This window comes from Chinchilla lanigera, unplaced genomic scaffold (assembly GCF_000276665.1).
Source record: "Chinchilla lanigera isolate Chin_1 unplaced genomic scaffold, ChiLan1.0 scaffold00004, whole genome shotgun sequence".
Taxonomy (NCBI): domain Eukaryota; kingdom Metazoa; phylum Chordata; class Mammalia; order Rodentia; family Chinchillidae; genus Chinchilla; species Chinchilla lanigera.
The window spans coordinates 40686144-40707380 of record NW_004955405.1 but is presented as its reverse complement, the minus strand read 5'-3'; the positions used below and the strand labels follow the sequence as shown (position 1 = coordinate 40707380).

Genomic DNA, 21237 nt, shown 5'->3' with positions numbered 1-21237 from the left:
GATTTTAGTCCTTCTCATGTATATGTAATGGTTTCTTAGTTTTAGTATGCATTTTCCTGATGACCAATAAAGTCGGACACCTTTTCATATGTTTACTGGTCATTTGGATAGCTCTACTGCAAAGTTCCCATTCAAGCCTTCTGCAAATTTTTTTATTTGATTGACTTTATTTATTTGTTTATTTAGTCTTTTTGAGACAAGGTTTCACGATGCAGTTCAGGCCAGCCCTGAATTCACTTTGTAGCCCAGGCTGGCCTCAAACTCACAGCGATCCTCCTGCCTCGGCCTTCAGAGTGCTGGGATTACAGGTGTGCACCATCCTACCCAGTTCAACTGACTTTATTTTTATGAATCTGTAGAACTTACTCCCTCTGAACAGAGCCCTTTACCGCCCATATATGTGGCAATACCTTCTTCTATTTAATGGACTGCCTTTTTAATTTTCTTTTGATAAACTCACTTTAATAAAGAGCAATTTGTGAATTTTTAATTTTAACATTTGATCTTTATTTTGTCCTGTTTTCTTTAGAAATCTTTGCTTAAGAAACATTTAAGTTTGAAATAAAGGCATGAGAATCTCCTGTAAGCTTTATTATTTCATCTTTTATATTTAGGTCTCTCAACCAACTCAATTTTTTTTGTTGTTTATGGCAGAGGTAGGGATACAAATTCATTCTTTCTAATACAAATGAACTAGCACCATTTATTTAAAAGCCCACCCTTTCTCTGGTGACTTCCATGTTACCTGTATCATAAGCCAGCTGACTGGCTGTGTATAAATTTATTTCTAGACTTGTATTCTATTCCACTAGGCCATGTTTCAATAAATGTCAGAGGAGTGCTATTACATAAGTAGTTTTACTTAACAAAGGTGAGGGTAGACACTGTTTTCCCACTGCTGGTTATCTGCTCTGTGCCTTTCTACAAGGAATTTCAACACACTGTCGGTGTCTTCACCTGTCAAACAGGGTTCAGATTCCTGTCTCACAAGAATGCCAGAAAAGATTAATACTGCTCTTCATAAAACATGACACAAACACAGCCTCTACAATGGTTATTTTCTTGCCACATAATTTAGTTTTAGTATCTTTAAGCCATCAGTATTCTCTCCTCTGAACTGACACTACTTCAAAGTCTAAGAAAAGTCCCTAAGATCAGAAGGTAAAGACAGTGAACATTAGATTTGGTAATGATAGGAGAAATCAAAACAAAATAGGAGATAAACACTGAGGCAATTCTTTGGGATCTCTTTATACAATCTTCACTTCTTAATTAGATTCTACTACTATACTACTGCTTTTTTTCCCTTCCATGCAAATTGTGGAAGATTTAACTTATTTGGCGGAAGTATCAATTTTTCTCTTATCTTTTCATTCAAAACTTTGACCTATCTAATCAATGTCCCAAAGCCCAAAGAGATATCTAGAGTATACGGCATTTGAAGATGGTTTGCACTGCTGATGTGATTCTTTATTATGAAATGTATAGAAAATGTTAATCAGAATGGAAAACAATGTAACAACCTGCTATGGTTTAAATGCTCCCAACAAAACGCATGCTGCAATCTAATTTCCACTGTAGTGGTACTGGGTGGTGCGGGAGTGTTTAGAAGTGCTTAGGTCTTGAGGGCTCTGCCCCTCGCAGTGGATCAGCGCTGTCACCGCGGAGTGCATTAGAGTTCGGCCCCTTCTGTGCTCACATGCTCCCTCCTTCTCTCAGACATGCTCATGGATGCTCTTTCTCCACCGTGAGATGCTGCAGCAAGCAGGCCCCCACAGACACAGCCCTGCAAACCTGACTGATAAATTGTCAGTCTGTGGTATTCTGCTACAGCAGCTGAACATGGACTCTGACACAACCATACGGCAACCTGTGTTTATATGTCTAGTCTCCCTGCTAGATTTAGTACTCCGAGGGCGGAGATGTTTTACCTTGCATTTCACCTGCCTACCACACAGCTTGGCACCAAATGTTCAATAAATGATTCTGTGAAAACACACAGCACAGCCTGGAGCTTTATTTAGTAATTTCTTTTTCTATAGTTCCTTCAAAGTCTCGGGAATACTCACAGAACCCCCTGCTGCAATGTGGTATTCTCAATGAACTTCTGCGGAAACTCACTGTTTTGTCTCATTCCGCTAGCATCTTTGATTACTCAAATACTTGTGTGTCTCCCCTCATACGTGGCTGTCTGGCTCTAGCATGACTGCTTGGCCTTGTATGTGTTTACTGCACTGCACTGATACTTAGAATGCACTGAGAAGGGAACGTGTGCTCTACGAAGGGTCCCCAGAACACACTCTCCTCCATCGACAGGCACATTTAAGGCAATACTAAAGCAAGAAAAACACAGGCAATTTCAATTATCTTGCTTAGGACTAACTTTAAGTCCTGCTAAAGGAGGTACTTGGCCTTTACAAACACACTACCTCTAGGAAAGGGAGGGAGTGCGAGAGGGGAGCGGGGGCAGTGGAATCCATGCGATGAAACGAGGCCGGCCACGGTGCCCGCTGACAGGAAAGGAATCTACAAATCCATCTGCAGATGGTATCAGCAAGCAGGCAGGAATGTAACACTCGGGCATGAATCTAAAATGCACAAATGGTACTCATCTGTTAAACCTCAAGAGAAACCTAGTTCATTCTTTCCTAGTTTTGGTGGATTGTAAATGAAACCTACCACAAAAGTATCTGCTGGAACAGTTAAAACCAAAACCAAATATCTCTGTTTACTGTAACTGTTAAGCTGTGAAATAGGCAACAAATTGTGAAGGTGCAGTGCCCGGGGTTTGAAAAGATGTATCTAGCACTAGCACTTTGAAGGTCAGTTTAGCAACATACATGAAAAAACCCTACAATTTTGAAATCATTTGGTCCACCGATTTCAGGAATGCATCTACAAAGGTTTTACAACAAGAAAAGTCACTATATTAATATTTAAAACAACAATCAACTGGAAACAATTTAAGTGCCTAAATATTTTATGTTGATAATTTCTTTATACTCACAATTATTTTTATACTTATGAGTATTCTTTCATAAGGTTTTTATCATCTTTAACAAATAAAAGAAAAAAAAAACAAAAGAGTGTGGCTGTCAAAGTATTTTTGTTGTTGCTGAAGAATCCTTTTTATCCTTCAAATGAAATTTTAGTTGCAACTTCAACTTGCAGAAATACAAAGTAAGCAGAACAATCAAAGGAGCTGTCTTTAAAGTGAAGAGGGAGAATCAGAGGCAGAATCAGCAGAACTGCCCATCCATCCAAAGGGGCACAACTTTCACCTTCAAGGAGCACATTGTGAAAACTATTACTTTTTTTGGCAGTGTTGGAGATCAAAACCAGGGCCTCACACAGGCCAGACTAACACTCTGTCACTGAGCTGCACCCCAGCCTTGAAAACCACTATTCTTCAAGAACATTTTTTATAAAGTTGTGGGGGGAAAAAAGATTATAAAATGATCGCATTTTTATTTTTTTAATTTTTAAATTTTTTTTGTGGTGCTGAAGATCAAACCCAGAGCATTATGCATGCAAGGCAAGAGCTTGACCACTGACCCACATCCCCAGCCCCTCGATTACATTTTTAAAAGATGTGTGTATAGTTTATACATCATACCAAGAAGAATGGTTAGAAGAATGTTTCTACAGTTTGTATTTCTTGCTTGTTAATCTTCTACAATGAGCATGCATTATTTTCATAGGAGGGAAAATAACATTAACTATTTCTAAAGTTGGATTCTTCTGTTAAATAAGTTTTCATAGCCATTTAACTCAGTTGGTCTTTGGAGTATTAATTCTTGTCTTTTTTTTTTGAGACAAAGTCTCACGATACAGTTCAGGCTGGCCTTGAACTCACTATGTATCCCAGGCTGGCCTCAAACTCCCAACAATCCTCTTGCCTCAGCCTCCTGAGTGCTGGGGTTACAGGCGTGTGCCACCATGCCCGGCTCTGGAGTATTAATTCTTTGGGTGCCTGCTCAATTGAAGTAAGATATTTCACATTTGAAAAATCAAGGAAACACTGACATCCAGGAAAACAGACTCATAGCAGCAAGTCCCTTGGTACCCTTAGAGATTTCTCTATGCTAAGTTGCAAGGACTTCATTAAAAAGTGCTCCATGCTTTGGTTTCTCTGTCTTTCATATGCTGGGTCAATTCAGGGAAATTCGCCATTCTTTAAAGGGCTATATCACTCATTCTTCAGATCTTAGGAGAGATCTTCAGAAGTCTCTGACTATACTACATACTTCCAATTACTGCATTATTTCCTAGAACTTAACATAGTTATGTACTTGTTTACTGATTTATTATGTATTTCACTACAAAATTGAAGTTTCATAAAAGCAAAGACAATGCCTATTTGCCGATACATTACAAAATGCCCCATATAATATCTACCAATTATCCATCAATATTTGTTGAGTGAGTGAATAAATAAATGCTTGCTAGAAGTTTAATTTGAAGACGCCTAAGAACGTTCTTTTCTAAATGGGTTGGTGAGGTCCTATTTCCAATACTGTTTTTATTTCTGAAAACCTCAAAATCAGAGTCACATTAACTAAGCACATTTCATAATGGCTATGTCAACTGAGCCCCAATTCACAGAAGGAACTCCTAGTTTAGGACACCCACCCTAGGACCAACTAGTCCTGTACAGTAGAAGCTAACATTCTTTCAGCAGCACTATTACTTTTAAAAAACACTAATAAGGGTTAATCTCAGTTCAGTGCTTTTTTAGTACATGTCATCCCACACATATGCTGATGTGAAATCACTGAATTATGAGTTGTTTCTGTCAGGCCTTTGAATAACATGAGACACTATTTGGTGCATAACTTAAATGACAACAACAACAACCCAACAGTTTCAGAGAAGCCCTCGCCACTACAGGCCCAACTTAAAAACATCAAAACAAGCAGTGCAAAAAATACCCATATAATGTACCAAACGAGCACTGAGACATAACATTTTAAACACTTACAAATATTTGGTTTCAAAGCCTAAATGGAGCATGCAGGCTTTCCACATCTTTTCTTGCCAAGTCTCAGGAAAAAAACTGACCAGACTACAGTCATCTAAAACGGCTGCCAGGACAGATCTTCAAATATTTGGTTTCAAAACACAAACTAATTTGCACTTTAAAATTTAGGTGCTCGGACTCCCACTGTATCACTGCACAAGATACCCCTTCTAAAGTGGGCTGCAGGCAAAACTAGACCTTTGTTTATGGGTAAGAACTATTCCAAATGTACCAGTAAACTGTTAACCCAAATACTAAATTCAAAACTGTCTTTCTTTCTAAAGGTGGGGATGACTTTCACTACCTATTACAGAAAGAAAATGTGAAATGTAGGAACTGTGGAAGGAAGGAAAAGAGTTTACGTCCACTTCACTTACTGCTGACTTCCTTAAACTAACTTTTTAGTATATTGGGCACTCAAATATAAAATATCAAATTTACCTCACTTTGAGTTGTTGGAAAGTCCAAGAGACAGAAAAGGATCCCAGTCTAGAAATAAGTCAAGTGATTTAAAATAACCTTCCCCACACTCCGGTAGAGTTATGCTTGTTCTCCAGGACTGTGTGCAAGGGTGGCTGTCCAGCTGGTAGCCCTACTCTTCTGACACTTACTAACACTCTAAAGTAACACTCGAGGAGCCTGGGACAACAGGCGCACACATAGCAGTTTTTACTCTCCGGAGCAGACAACAATTCTGATTATCGATTTCAATTGGCTGGATTTATCTTAACTTTAAGAGGTCAGCCATTAAAAATACCTTTATTTTTACTCAAAAACACTGTTTTATTTCCCTTCAAATCTTAAATTTAAACTTTGTTCCTGAGAAATGCATTGCTAAAAAAAGATGTTATAGTAAACTAAGTATATCTGGCATTTTACAAAGCAGTAGTCCATCTTCACCCTGTTATTCTGGTGGGTATTACACACACGGAAAGGACAGAACAACAGTTAAGAAGTGTACCAGCCAGGTGTGGCGGCCCAGGCATGTGAGCCCAGCGCTCTGGGAAGCTGAGGCAGAGGGACTGCAAGTGCAAGCCCCACCTGGCCAACTCCGTAACTCAGCGAGACTGCCTCAAAATCAGAAAATTCTAAAAAAGGGCTGGGGATATAGCTCAGCGCCACGGCCTGAGTTCAATCCCCAGAACTAAAATAAAAAACCCACAATAAAACAACAAAAAGAGAAACAGATCATAGTTCATACAACGGAGGAACGCAATAGAGAACTCATCCCACTTTCCAACTTGGTACTCTTCTCCTGCAGGCAGCTATCAGAACACTCGGACCAAGGAAACTCCAGGCAGGTAAGAGTCCCTTCTGCACCTTCCCAACCTTACCTCTTTGTGCACCTTCCAACTGTCTACCGTCACATTGAAGAGAGCTTTGAGGGCCTCAATGGCACAGTCTGTCTCCTGAGGTGATAGAGGAGGTCCATTATGGTCTATGGCCGATTCATACTCATCGGTCCACTTGATGCTAAAGGCACTTTCCAAGATCTGGGTTAGCAGCGGTAGTCCTTGGAGCTCATAGCGCAATTGTGACCTGATGTCAGTGTGCAAAAGTGACAGGAGGAAGAGCAAGCGCAAGTCAGAGCATTTAATGTCATTGCTAAATTTTTGGTCCTTGTACTTTCTCAGGAGGTTACAGAGCTTTGCGGCAAGATTAAGTTCCAGGCTGAGCTGCTGTGCCATCTGACTGTTGAACACTATGTTACATAGACACTTTAACGATTCCACAATAACGGGGAACTCGGACACTTTCTCCAAAGAATCATCTGACTCATTTAGCTTGGCTAGTCTCAGCAGTATCTGCATATTTTCTTTAGTTGTTACAGGAACTAAAATCTTTTTGTCTCTGGAGAGAATACGGAGTACTTCCAGGCAGGACACTTGACACGTTGTTGGGACATCCTTTACAAGGACTTTAAATATGCCTTCACAGAGTTTCTGAAAAACAAGAGCAAGTATGCAAAAACCATTATTTGGTTCAAATAATTTAAAACATAATGCTTCTCTAGTGATATATTTAATAGCAGCTAAGGATCTGGCTAGAAAAGAGTTTTATTTTTTATAAATCACAGAATGTTGTAACTGAAAGAGCTTGTATTTGGCAAATGGTTTTCACTTAGAGACACAGAAACTGAGGATCAGAGAGGGAAGTAACACGCACTACCGCAGGGTGAATTAGTGCCACAGTAAGAGTCAGAGCACACTGCCTTCAAAGCCCATTATTTGTCCTATAAAGTCACCTACTTTATTTTAAACTGAGTGGTTTCAAGTGTCTTATTTAGTTTCAAATGCTTTATTCTTAATGAATTTTTAACATTAGACTAAAGACGTATCAGGGTAGACAGAAGGCAGTCCGTCTGGGTCACAGCTCCTCCCTCCCCAGAAACAAAGGTTAACGCTCGGGCACTGGTTTACAGTTGCCCATTGTGAACAAGCATATAAAGTAACTTCAGGGAGCATCGTTTCTGCTGGGCCTCAGCTGTGCTATTTCTTCCAAATTTATAGTTCTAACGGCAGTAGTTCAGTGTTTCAGAAAACCAGAACGCTCTCTAGCTAAGGTCTAATAATAGGTAACGATCAAATGCCTCCAGAAGAGGACTTTTGCTGGCAAGCCAATAAAAATTGTGTTGGGTTTCAAAGAGAGTTCAGCTAGCACACACAGTATTATTGCTTGGAGCAATTGCAAAAAGGTGATCCCTCCAGCAAAGTTAACTGCAAAAAAGTGCTCCCATTGGATGGGCACATTACAAAATAACCCTTCCTCCTCTGACTAGCCCAATTCCAGGACACAGAGTGTGGGGTTCCCAGTGAGGACAAAATCGAGCTCCCCTTTGTTCTCTTGGTAGAGGATGCAGAGCGTAATAATGAACGTAGCAGTCCTGGACCCAAATCTTGCTACCACTATCTCAGTAACAATTCCTTTAGGATGAACCCAAAGCGTATTCTAGCTTGTATTTTTTGAAAAGTAATTATTTCATTGCTAAATTTAATAATCACTGATCATTCTCTCAAAATTCAACATTAGCTTTCTTTTCCAGAAACCAGAGGTTTGGGTCTCTCAGGCTTATCCAAGCAAGAATAATACATCTATTGCTGTCTATTTCTGTACTCTGTTACATCTAACACAAAGTTTACAAGGGTTCTGTTGGACAATCAGCAGACTTTAACTTTTTAAAATAAGCTACCTAGGGTCAAACATTATGATCTTGGTAAGAATCCCAGACTATGAGCAGTTTCTCAGTACATCCTCATCATACAGCTATGGAAATACTAATTTTAAATGTTAATATGTTCTCTAAGTAGCGATGGAAAGACACTCTTTAGTGTCTCTTTATCTGACAAGCTAAAAACAACTTCAAAATAATGTCAACTGTATCTCTGCCATACCTGATAACTACAAGAAATTTTCTTTCAATGCTTTAGTATTATTGTTAAAGCAGTTTTTCAAATGACTATAGCTGGGAGTGGAACAAAGTATTATACGCCTATTATAAATGTATGAATGAATGTATTATATGAATGTATGAATGAATGTATTATGGATGTATTATAAAACATTACATATCTAATAGTACAAAAGCATCTTTACTTTCCTCTTTCCTAAATCAGAACAACAGTAGCAACAATAAAATCCAAAAACAAACAAAATCCATGGGCAAATTGATTTCAAATTGACTGAGAAACTCTGGGATCTATGAAGGGATGTGGAAGAGATCAGAGGTGCCTACAAAATTTATAGTTTCAAACTGTTTCATCTGAACTCTTGTAAGAGATCAGCAACAAAGACAAGATTTTTTGTTTCAAAACAGTCTCCAATCCTAGTTGAATGTTATCATGTCTTGTGACAGATCTATTTCACGCAGTGAACATGAGGTAGCTTTTTGCTATAGTGTCTCCCCTTGATTTTACCCAGCCAGTACTACACTGTTTTAGGTGCTATATGTTTTTTCAGAAGTGCAAAATAGAACCCTGGGCCTTGCTCATGCCAGGCAAGTGCTCTACCACTGAGCTACATCCCCAGCCAATAGAAGTATTTTTTAAGTTGAGTTTACTCTTCCTAGAATGTGTCCTGCTCTCTCCCAACACCTTCTGTTCCTTTCTGTTGCCACTGAACACAGCTGAAACGCCGCCACTGAGCCTTCCTACTGCTGTCTCTCGTCACACACAGCCCTCCTTGTTCTTCAGGTATTTGAAATGGACCATCTGTCCTAGACACAGTATGTCCTGAGACTTTCCTCTGCTGTTCCTGTGGCCTGGGGTGCCCTGCTGCCACATTTACCTATCAGGACCCTACTCTTTCTCTCAAGCTCACCCTGGAAGCCGAGAAGTCTACAAGCTTCCCAGTTACTCCCTCTTTGCTCTTTGTGCCTCCCGCCAGCACCTAGTGGAGTAAGCTGGTAAGATACCTCACTCTTCCAGGATCCTTGAGACTAAGGCATGTTTCACCTGCATCCTAGCAGCTGGCCTACACATGCAGTGTAAGTGCAAGAGAACATAACTTCCCAGAGGTCACACGCATTGAAGTCTACCACCTGACAGTCCAGCACCTTCCGAAGAAGGTCTGTTCTTCTCCTCTATCAGCCACAATTTACTAGTTAGCCTCTTCCTCTCTGTCTAAGTACAATGCATCATCATTACATTATGTTTTAGGAATAAGCTTTTTATTTACTTTCAAGTACAATGCTACCTAGATTGCTAAGTGGCTCCACACTCAAAAACCTTCCATACCTGAACAGCAAAGTTCAAGAAAGTCTGCTCAGTGTTAGTGACTTTGCTCTAGAGTCAAACCAAAAATCTAATCCGAAAAAACCTGTATGGGCTGAGAGTGAGTCACACACTGAATCTCAACATGGACAAAAAGGGGTGATACTTCAGGCTGAGCGCCACCCTCACCCAGACAACACACAGTGCTGTGTCAATGCGTTCACACATTCGTCACTGAGCTTTTTTTTGGGGGAGGGGGGTGCTTTATTTGCGTAAAATATCATAGCCATAGCTCCAAAGAAAATTAGTGACACCAGCAGTAAAGTTAAGAGGAAAACTATGAGAACCACGACAGAGTTAAGGAAAGAAATTGTTGTGAAATCTGTTTACGTCCTGGAAAAATGAATTTATAAGTGTAATTTTTAGGCCTCAGAACCACTTACTGGTTTTCCATTACTTCTGATGGGAAAAGTATGTTCAGTTCTCGAATTTTTTGGTGTTTCAACACAAATTTGGAATGAATTGAGTTTAACAACTGAAGTATCACTGTATTTGTTTTATAAGTTTGTATTCATCGTTCAATTTATTTTTAAAAATCTGAAAATTATTTGGGTATCTTAGATGACAATGGAATACAATTTTTCCCATTAAAATCTTTACTTTACAGTTCAGGTTTCCAGGAACAAACTAAAGCAGGGTTAAGCAAGCTTATAAAATGCAACTATAAGAGCCTTAGTAAATGCCCTTTTAAAATGCCCATTAGCTTAGTAACCCAAGGCTCTTTATATGGTCAGACTATGAAACACAGCAGGAGGGAAACTTCGAGTCAGATATCAAAAGGTCCCAAACACCAATACCATGGATTGCCATGGACTGCAGTTTGCTCCAAATCTTAAGCTCTAGAGTAGACTATAGAACTGGTTCTCAAACTTCAGCAAGCAGCACAATCACCTAAAAAATCCCACAGTGATACACAGTATGTCACCAGTTTCTGATTCAGTAGGTGTGGGGTGAGGACTTTGAACAAGTTTTCAGTTAATGCTGACAGTGGTGGTTGCAGTACAGTTAGCAATGGGCTGCCGTGACCTGGATGTTCGAGGTTAACCGAGGGCAGCTGACCAGATATACGGATAAAAGCAGGCAGCTGAGTGCAAGAAAGTCGGCAGAAAGGTCACTAACGTTAAGCACCTTAACTTCTTCACTGCCCTGTGCTAAAAATGTGTAAGAGTGTCAGGGAAGGAAAGAGGATGTCACTATCAGGTCATAAAACCTTTCCTAAATGTTAAAGAAACACTAGAAGATGAAAGTGTTTTGAACAGTGTCCCGAGCTTGACACTTGTTTATTCTACCGTGGACCCTAAAACCAGAACTGTGATAATTAAGAGCAGGAGTTCTGGATTCAGATTCCGTGCACTTAAATCTTGGCTCTTCTGTTTACTAATCATACCATCTTGGCGAGTCACTCAGTTTTGCTGGGCCTCATGTTTACTTAAGAATTAAATGGGATCATAAATATTATTCAGACCAGTGCTTGGAGTAGGGTAAATGTTCAGTACAGATTCACCATCATATTACAAAATTATAAAATAAAATCTCCAAGACCTCAGCTTGACATTTCAGACCCTCTAAATTGCCTTTCACACTATTCCTCTAAGACCATCCTCTAGCACCGTACCTTCCCAAATTATCTCACACTGAACGCTCTGGCTTTCTCACCCCTTCCCCTCTACATGCATCCATCCTGTTCCTCCTGCACCTATTTACGTTTTAGCTACCCTCCAAAGTTAAGCCTAAAGTCCACTTGCAATATAAAGTTTTCCCTATCACTTCCACCCCAACATTCTGCCGTTCCACAGCATACCCAATCCACAATTTCTAGCATTCATTTTTTTTTTTTTTTTTTTTGCTTCACATATTTGTCCTTTTAGTTTTCTTTCAGTGAGTCTCCCTCAACTACCATAAGCTCTCTGAAGGCAGAAAAGGTATCTTTTTTCAGGAAAGAAGAATATGTACTGACGTGATCTGGATCAAAAAGGCCTGAAGTTTAATACCTGCCTTTGCCTCTGTATGACTGTAAGTGTGCGTGTATGCATACTGCTAGGTGTATGATACGGACAATCTATGTAACAACGCTGAGCCTCAGTGTCTCATTTGTAAATGGAAATAACACCATTCACATCTCACAAGGCTGTTACGAAATAAAACTCTGCTATATAGCAAACATTCTTTAATGGTGATCATTATTATATTTTATTACTTCATAATTGCTGTAGCCTTCAGCAGAGCAACTAGAACACAGCAGGCACCCCCCCCAAATAAACTGATTAAATGAAAAAGTTTCATAAATCTGAAGCATTACTAGAGGTCTATTAATATTTGATGCTGCTCCTTTCTTTTTTTTTTATTTTTTTATTTTTTTGGTTTTTCTCCGGTACCGGGAGATGCTGCTCCTTTCTAAGAAGGAAAGAACGTAGTAGAGGTTGTTCTTATGATTGTACTGGTTAGGTGATTTGCCAATTGGGTAAAAGCTTTTTCACACACCTAGAAGTTATGTGCTTCCAGTACTATACAGGAAGTGCACAGCAGTAAATGCCTACATAAAGAAATGGATAGATCACACACAAATAAGCTAATGATACATCATCAAGGCTTTACAGAATAATAAAGATCAGAGAAGAAATAAGTGAAATAGAAACTAAAAGAAGAATGCAAAGCACCAATGAAACAAAGAGCTGGTTCTTCAAAAATATAAAGAAAACTGATAGGGCTAGGGAAATAGCTCAGCAGCACAGTGCCTGCCTGGCAAGCACAAGGTCCTGAGTTCAATTCCCTGCACATACACACAAAAAAAGAAAAAGAAAACTGACAAACTAAATAGCTAAAGTAACCAAGAGAAGACACAAATAAACACAACTAGCTCCCTCTCACACCAGGCTCTTGCCTTTGAGGTAATATGGAAAACATCTGATGCCCCATCCTAGCATGTTCTGAGCTTCATCCAAGTGGTTGCCATTGCTATGATGGGGCCTTGAGTACAATCCCACGCAAACAAGGAGGGGTCCCCACTGCTCTCCCCTTCATTTAAATTGTGAAGTCTAATGCTTAATTCTCGGGTGTGGGGACAATACAGTAGTAGGCCACTGAAGCACTCTGACTCACCATCTCATTTCAGACTCCCAGGGTTCTATTCTTGATTAACAGCAGGGTGGATTCCTTTCCAATGCAGAAGGTCCTGTGAGGAGTATCACCCTGATAAACATACAGCAACTCTCCTACGCTCTATGGCTGTTTGGCTCCTACTTGATTAGCTTGGCCTTGCAGTGAAAAGTTACCAGGGGATGGATGGATTTTACCATACACGTCACACATTCTCTCAGGACTTAATTCTCTGGTTTCCTTTTCTTGCACAGTGAGCGGGACAGGTATCTTTCCGATGTCACTGTCTCATAAATAGCCTGGTTTGGCCTGTCTCCTAGGACACTGGTGTGGACTGAATGTGACTGGCAAAGCGGAAGTGTTTTGAGAGCATACAAAGCTCCTTTGTAGGCTGAGGGTGTAGCTCAGTGGCAGAGCACTTGCCTAGCATGTGAGTTCCTGGATTTAATCCCCAGCACCAAAAAAAAACAAAAAAACAAAACAAAGCAAAAAAACCTCTATGGCCTTCAGTACCATCCTGCAGTGTGGTTCTCAGGCCTGGACAGTCAGCATTAGGTTATCAGGTTGTAAACTACTTTTGCCTCAGTTATCTAGATCTCCTCAATTCTCCAGACTGTCTTCGGTCTCATTCCAAGGCAAGCAAAGAAGGGAGAATGGGAAGGACATCTGGGACCGTGGGTAGACAATGTAGAAGGTAGCACATCTCCCCAAAAGGGCTAGGGTAGGGAAGGAAAGGCTGAATTCTACGTCTCTGTGAGGACTAAACAAGATCCCCAATTTGCTTCCAGAAGCATGACCCATGCTCGTCTCGTTCTTTTATCTCTGCCATGCCCAGGAAGAAATGACAAAGGTCCAAGAATAACACCTGTAATATCTGTACAAAAGGGAAAGATGTAAAGGTAAAAAACCATTTTGAGGACAGCAAGCATGAAAGTGGAAGGAATCTCCACTTTTAAGAATTCATATTATTTAAGGGGCTGGGGATTTAGCTCAGCAGCACAGCGCCTGCCTGGCAAGTGCAACGTCCTGAGTTCGACTCCTGGTACTGGAAAAAAAAACAAAACCAAAAAAGAAAGAAAAAAAAAAACAATTTATATTATTTGTAGTGGCAAATGACAAGATGGTACAAGCTTTATCCTTTTCCAAAAATAAAACAAAGGGCATGGCAACAATAGTCAGCTGACAGCGATTTCGGCCTCCTGGGTGGCTCTGGCCACACTTGTGATTTCAGTGGTACTGACCCTGACCCTGAACCTGCTCTGCTCCTGCAGAGTGCACCTTCTCTGTGAGTGAGCACAGCGCTTTCTGGCAGTGCCATAGTGCACGGGATAAGGTGCGTTCATCTCTGTACTTTTCTACAGAAGAGAAATAACTGCTCTGGGTACCTTGACCTTTGTACACCCAGCAGCCAACACACTGTGAATGTGTGACTCCACTGAATAACCCTTTGTTGTTGATGATGTGTATACATATATAAGGGTGAGGCAGATTTTTAAATAAAAGTTTTACAAAGAGGGAAAAAAAATCAATCAATCAGTAAGAGATGAAAAAGGAGGGATTAAAGCAGATACCAACTGAAATTCAACAGATAATTAGGGAGTATTTTGAAAAAAATCTTATGCCAACAAACTGGATAATCTAGAAAAATGGACACATTTCTGGACACACATGACCTCCCAAAATTTAATCAACAGGATTAAAAAAAAAAAACTAAATAGATCAATAGCAAGTAATGTAATTGAAACAGTAATAAAAAATTTCCCAACAGGGAAGAGTCAAGGACCAGACACACTCACTGCTGAATTTTACCAGACTTTAAAAAAACTATCACCAATGCTTCTCAAACAATTCTACAAGATAGAAGGGAAGGAGCCCTCCCAAACTAACATTGCATGAATCAGTATTATGGTGCTACCAGAACCTGATAAAGACACAGCAAAAATGAGAGCTACAGACCAATATCCCTGATGATAATCCATAGATGTAAAAACTCTTGTGTTAATAAAAAATTGTAAAGTTATGTGGTTTTATGTAGCTCTCTGCAGAATTTAAATTACTTAAATATATATGTTCTTTAAAATATAAAACTATTAATGAAAAAAGAGGCACTATGCACATTCATACTGGCTGTGCTGTTTTACATGCAGTGGAGACAGCCTTACCCTTAGCTCACCTGCTTGATTTTCAGCAATAGGCATATCACTTTAACACAGTTCTAACCATCATGTGCGCATCATTTTGTTTCCTGGCCTCCTAATTCAATGCATGCATTTTCCATACTGCTACCGAGTCCTGCTAACATAATTTAAGCGGGTGCAGCATTAAATATGACGCTTGTCCTCAAGGAGTCTTCAGCATGAGTGCAGCACAGAGCGGAAGGCACGAGGGGCTTGGCATTACAAAGTATGGCTTCTCACTTTCACTTTTTGCTTACATGCTTTGCAGTTTACGAAAAGCTTTTATATGTGCTATTCCATCTGAGAAATGCTTCTTGAACACTTAGTGCATGATTCTCTCTCTCTTTTTTTTTTTTGAGATACAGTCGTTTTCTACAGTTCAGGCTGGCACTGAACTCAGGGCAATCTGCCTGCCTCAGTCTCCCAAGTGCTGGGATTACAGGCATGCCACACCACACACTTCATAGGTGTTTTATAAAGACACTTAGTCCAAGAAAGTAGAAGGCCAAGACTCAACCCAGATCATCTGGCTCCAATGTCATTTCCACCGTAAATCAATGTTATTGTAGCTCTCTCCAACTTGTTACTTGTGATCCTGAACATGTCGCTTTATTAGGTTTCTTCCCACCGCGTCGAGCATTATGGTAAAATGCCCTCTACTACAACCTTCTTCAAGCTCCAGCATGGTAGGGTTCACTATGAATCTGTAAAACTAGGATCAGGTTTGGTTTTAGCTATGAAGCAAGCAAACCTACTTATAAAGTATATATGTGAGCAATCAAATGATGTATCATAGTTTAAGAAGTGATTTTTTAAAAAAATTTTAAATTAAATGTCAAGTTTTATAAAGAAAATGCCTTCCTTTCTTAAACGAATGACATAATAGTTTTACTGTACTGTGGCAACCCAATAAAGGTTTTCAGAAAACACTTTTGAGAAAAGTGATACTCGACAGAGTTGTTGCGGATTAGTGGCAGTTCACAGACTGTCACTAGATCATGTTGAGACAGGTACATGAGTTGAGACAGGTCTAAAAAATTGAGAGTATCCATTAGGAACTTTTACAATAATTTGACTTTGTTATAACATGTAAGAATGCAAATGTTTCTTTTAGTGTTTTTTTAACTGTACTGTACTAAAGTATTGCTCTACCACAGATTAGCAGAGAATGAACAAACAAATATACCTTGGTCCTTTATCACAAATAGTTTGAGAAGCACTGTTCTAGACAATGCATTTTATCCTTTGTAAGTTTTCTTTAATTATATAACAAAGGTAGTAAAACTATATCAGATTCCAGAGAAATGAATCAGTAATATAAAGCTTCCTAGATGTTTATGTAATTGTTAAGTTAAACACTGAAAACCCTGTCTCCTTATGTAGTACCAGGACTATGGCAAGGCTCACAGCTGCCTAGCTACTCCACATTCTCTAGGTGTGCCTCACAGACACAGGAGGGAGCTTTTGCCGATGGAAAGTATACAGACGTGCTCTATGCCAGGGCTCGCGAATCCTTCAGAGACCAAGTGCCCAAACTGCAACCCAAAACCCACTTATTTATTGCAATTAAGTCTAAATACTGAGATTTTAGTTTAGAAAAAATAACTCAGACATTAACATCTTTGGTCTTAAAAACAACACACGTGCCATAGGTTCACCATCACTGTTCTATATACCATTTCCAAGCTAAGTCTGGGTCCCTAAGACAATGCGTATGCTTTTCTACCTTCTTGTCCCCTTCTCCAGCTCAGAACCTAGAAGTGGCAGTGTAGTCTATGTCAGGACAATATTCAAATGCTAAAGCATGGCTTAACAAATAGGAAGAAAATCAGGTCCCCTAATAATAAATGCATGGAGCACAGCCACCACATGCCTGGATGTCCTCTTAGAATTATGACGTGAAAAGGTAATACACACCTACACTCCTTAGACCACTTGTATCCTGGTCCCTTTTAAAGTTGTTGGTCCTTTGTCAAAACAGTTTGGCTTTAACCTAAATGGAATGTAGGTTTGAAATACTGTATCTCCTCAACGCCTCACCCGAGTCTCTCATGTCGTCATCCCGTAAGTGACAGGCGTACTTACCTCAAACACTGAGCAGCAGCCAGGCATGGTGGTGCACGCCTGTAGTCCCTGCACTCGGGAGGCTGAGGCAGGACTGCTGTGAGTTTGAGGCCAGCCTGGGATACAAAGTGAGCTTAAGGCTAGCCTGAACTACACAGCAAGACCCTGTCTCAAAAAGACACACACACACACAAAGACTGAGAAGCGACCCTCAGTATTTCTTATCAGGAGGTGGGCAACATGGGCTCATGCTATGGCTGGTTTGCACATTACTTATTCATATATTCACAGGGAATTCTCCAAGTGTCTATTTTATAAATCCAAGGCAATACAGGGTGGCAACAGTGAACTTCTATGGAATTTATTACATTTCCTGGAGATAGGATCTTGCTGTGTTGCACAGGATGGCCCAGAACTCAAGATCTTTTCACTTCAGCTTTCAGAGTAGCTAGGATTACCAGTGTGTACCAATATGTCCAGCTAAGGAATTTAAAATCAGGTACAGAATTACAAAGAAACACGAACAGTAAATGAACATGGTAAATTTCTCAGCAGGGATTACTGTCATTTTGGACTGGAAAAGTCTTTGCCTCAGGAGGCTGTTGTATGCATTGTAGGGCATTGCACAGCATCTTTAACCTCTACCCACTAAAAGCCAGTAACACCCTACCACTGCTATGAAGTCATGACAATCAAAAATGTATACAGAGGTTGAGGAACAAAATCAGCTCCCCCCAATTAAGAAATCGTGATCCAAACTTAAAATACTAAAACAAAAGCTAAGGCACCTTAATTTAATCTTATGGGAGGAAGGCAGACCAATTCAGGGAAAAACTGCCTAAGGAAGTGATATCCAAGAAGATACCTGAAACATAAAGATACAATTTCCAGTTTGCCATCAAACAAATATCTTGAGGGCCTACTATATTCAAGGCATTGTATTACGTTATGGGTGTACAACAGTGAACAAAGTTATAATTCTGGTAATTCTATGGAGATCATAATCTAATGAGGGAGATAAATAATAAATAAAAATACAATTAAGATGCCATTAAATATTATAAGGGAAATGAATAAAATGCTAAACAGAAAATAACTGGAGAAAGGATCAAGTTTAGGCAGAGATATTTAAGCCGAGCTGTGACAATGAGAAGCCTGCTAAATGTGCAAAGACAAGAAACAGCAGCATAGGCAGAGCCTGGTGTGTCTCAGTTCCTAAAAGCCAGTGTGGGTGACACTGGTGGCAGACTGCCATGGAATGAAACTGAAGGTACATAAGAACTGGATCATGTGCAGTCTTAAAAGATCAGACTTTGCTTCAATTAAAATTTTAAAAACACACGCTGGCTGTTTATGTGGAAAAGGGATTGAAGGGGCAGACACAGCTTTGGCTACTGTGGCCACGGTGGAGACGAGAAGCAGGTAGGTTTGGCATGTATCTTCAAGGAAAGTTGACAGGGATTGCTGTTTTTGAGAGGGAGGAAGGTTTCCAGCTTAAGTACACAGTGTCATTTATTAAGGGGATAGCAGGGAAAGAACAGATTTGAGGGAAATTCTACAAGGTCACATTATGTCTGAACTGCTTATAGAAATGTTAAGTAGGAAGCTGGATACATGTGGCTGGGGCCCTAAGCCACTATCAAGGCCATGCTTTCTACACGAGCAAGGACATTTCAATTTAGGAAGGGATTAGATCGCCTACAGAAAAATACAGAGTAGGAGTGGGAGTCCTGAAAAGATGCCAACAATGAAAAAGGAGATGGGAGAGATGTAAACCAGAAAAAATTTAGCAGTATGGGGTTCCGTAAGAAAAGACAGGAAAAAGGGTCTTCTGGAGGGAGTAACACATCATGTAGATGAAAAATGAAAACGCATAAGGATCTGACTACTTCTACATCACAATGGTGATAAAAGGTGTTTTGAACAGTAGCTGTAATGTGAGAAGATGGAAAGAGAAGTAGATACCTTTTAAGACACAAGGGAAGCAGAAAAATGGGGTGGCAATAAGAGGGAATACAAGGTCAAGAGAAACTGTCATTTTCTTTTTCAAGGATAGGATATACTAGTCTCTGTCTGAATGATCAGAATAATGAAGAGCCTGAGATTAATCCAGAGGGAAATGAGGAACTTACTGCAAGGTGGTAACAAGCAGGGGAATGACATTGGATTTGTACTTTGGAAATAGCACGCTGATGTTAATGTGGAAAATGGATAAGCAAACAAGGCAGGACCAGAAGCAGGGGATCAGATAAGAGGTTACTGTCGTAGCCCCAGTGAGAAATGAAGTCTGAATTAAGGCAGTGGTGGTGGAACTGGGGATCACGGACAGAGAAGAGAGTTTAAGGGAGGAGAATTAACTGAAGGATTGGTCATAGGTGAAGAGGAAGAGGCAAGAAACTCCCTAGGTTTCTAACTTACACAACTTGTTTAATGGTGGTATCATTCACTGCTGAGGCAGGGGACTAATTTCTAAAAGTTGGCAGCAAAAAGAAAATGTTATTGCTTGGTAGATATTTCTCCTTAATATTCCCACCATGGGCACTTCAGATCAGACACCTCCAAACTTACTAACTAGGAAGGAGTCAGACCCCCTATTTATTATCATAATATACTTGAAGCAGGCATAGTAACTTATTAATACCAGTGTAAACTATTTTCCCCTCAAGTTATTTTCTGTATTTAGAATGTCTTCTCAACCCTTGACCTTCCTAAATTGTTCCTATCTTCAAAACAAATGCTATCTTTTCACCATTCCCCAGCAGGAAGTAGTATCTTTCAGCTCTAAATCGAGAGTACTTTCATCTGTGCTGCTGTTATAGAACTTAACACCTGCTTTCATAATTGTAGTTATGGAGACCTACTTTGCTAATGAGGGGGGCGGGCTGGGGGGTAGGGTATGGATTTGGATTTGTCTGATATATTTCTGTTCTTCTACAGGTACAAAGATGTTGTCAATTATGTTGAATACTGACATACACACATACTAAGTGTGACATCTTCAAAGCACTGTGCATTATAAAAGATTACTTTCCAATATTTAATAGGTCATTAAAGCTGAGAGTTTATTTCCCAGCTTCCACTTAAGTTTAGTTGTATGACTAACATCTTCACAATGGGGCTGAAATTCTACATCTTGGTGCTGGGTAGCTCTGAACCACCTATGATGCATGCATGACAGTCATACATATATCACAGGTGGGTCAAGCTGCCAGGAGCATGTTAAACAAGCTGGTCAACTTGAATTATCTGTTATGTAAAATGGATAGAATAGTACTGTACCTACTTCACAGGGTTGTTGGGAAATGAAAAGGTAATGTATATGTGTTACCCTAAAATTAAACTGTAAATGTTACTTATTGCAACTATAACCCATATACTTAGAAGCTACCAGGTGTAGTAAAGAATATGAATTGCTGTCAGATAAACTGTTATTTATTACCTATTGAGGCAAGTTTTTCTGAACTTTAGTTTCTTTTCCTATAAAATGGGGAAAATACTCCGGTTATTTACCAGGTTGTTCTACTACATGGGATGGTACACAGTAAAAGCTAAATTTTTACATTTCCTAAAATAAAAGCTATGTAAAAAAATCTCAATCAATAGCAGTATCTTCAAGGGGGGTTATTTTCCTGACTGCAACAATAAGTCACATGTAGATATGACAGTTCTCCTTCTGGTACTACTGCTATCAAAAGGACTGAGTTGAGGGTTTCAGAAATCGTAGTTGGCAAGATTCACGTAAAGATTAATAGGTCAGGATAAGAATAGGCCAATGATTGAAAACTGAAACAACGAAGAGAAAGTGGACAATGCAAAAGACAAGCACCGACATTTTGTTTTATTTGCAAAAAACAAGAAAATGCCACAATCTTTGGGTAGGGCGCACACACACAGATACTGAACTCCACTTGACCAGAAAAGGGCTGAAGAGCCAAGCAAAGTAACTGTGAGCTCCAGAACAGTGCTGAGAGTTGGAGGGGTATGTGATCACTTGCAGTTAACGTAAGTGGTACAAAAGTTCTACGAAAAATGGACTTGGTGTGCAAATAAGTTTTGGAAATGTATATACTATGGGGGAAAAACTGATTTCACCACAGAACTCTTAAAAAAA

The 21237-nt window shown here is 39.7% G+C and overlaps 1 protein-coding gene across 10 annotated transcripts in view; it reads right to left on the bottom strand.

Annotated features, from left to right (window-relative positions):
• Positions 1-21237, bottom strand: part of Ric8b (RIC8 guanine nucleotide exchange factor B) — a 122925-nt gene that overhangs the window by 75490 nt on the left and 26198 nt on the right. For all 10 annotated transcript variants that reach the window (XR_001235931.1, XR_001235932.1, XR_001235933.1 and 7 more), the window contains one exon: positions 6355-6963. Coding sequence is in view for 5 of the 10 variants with exons in the window: in XM_013519080.1 (XP_013374534.1) it covers positions 6355-6963 (609 nt within the window). In the remaining 5 variants the exon portion in view is untranslated. The remainder of the gene's footprint in view (positions 1-6354; positions 6964-21237) is intronic.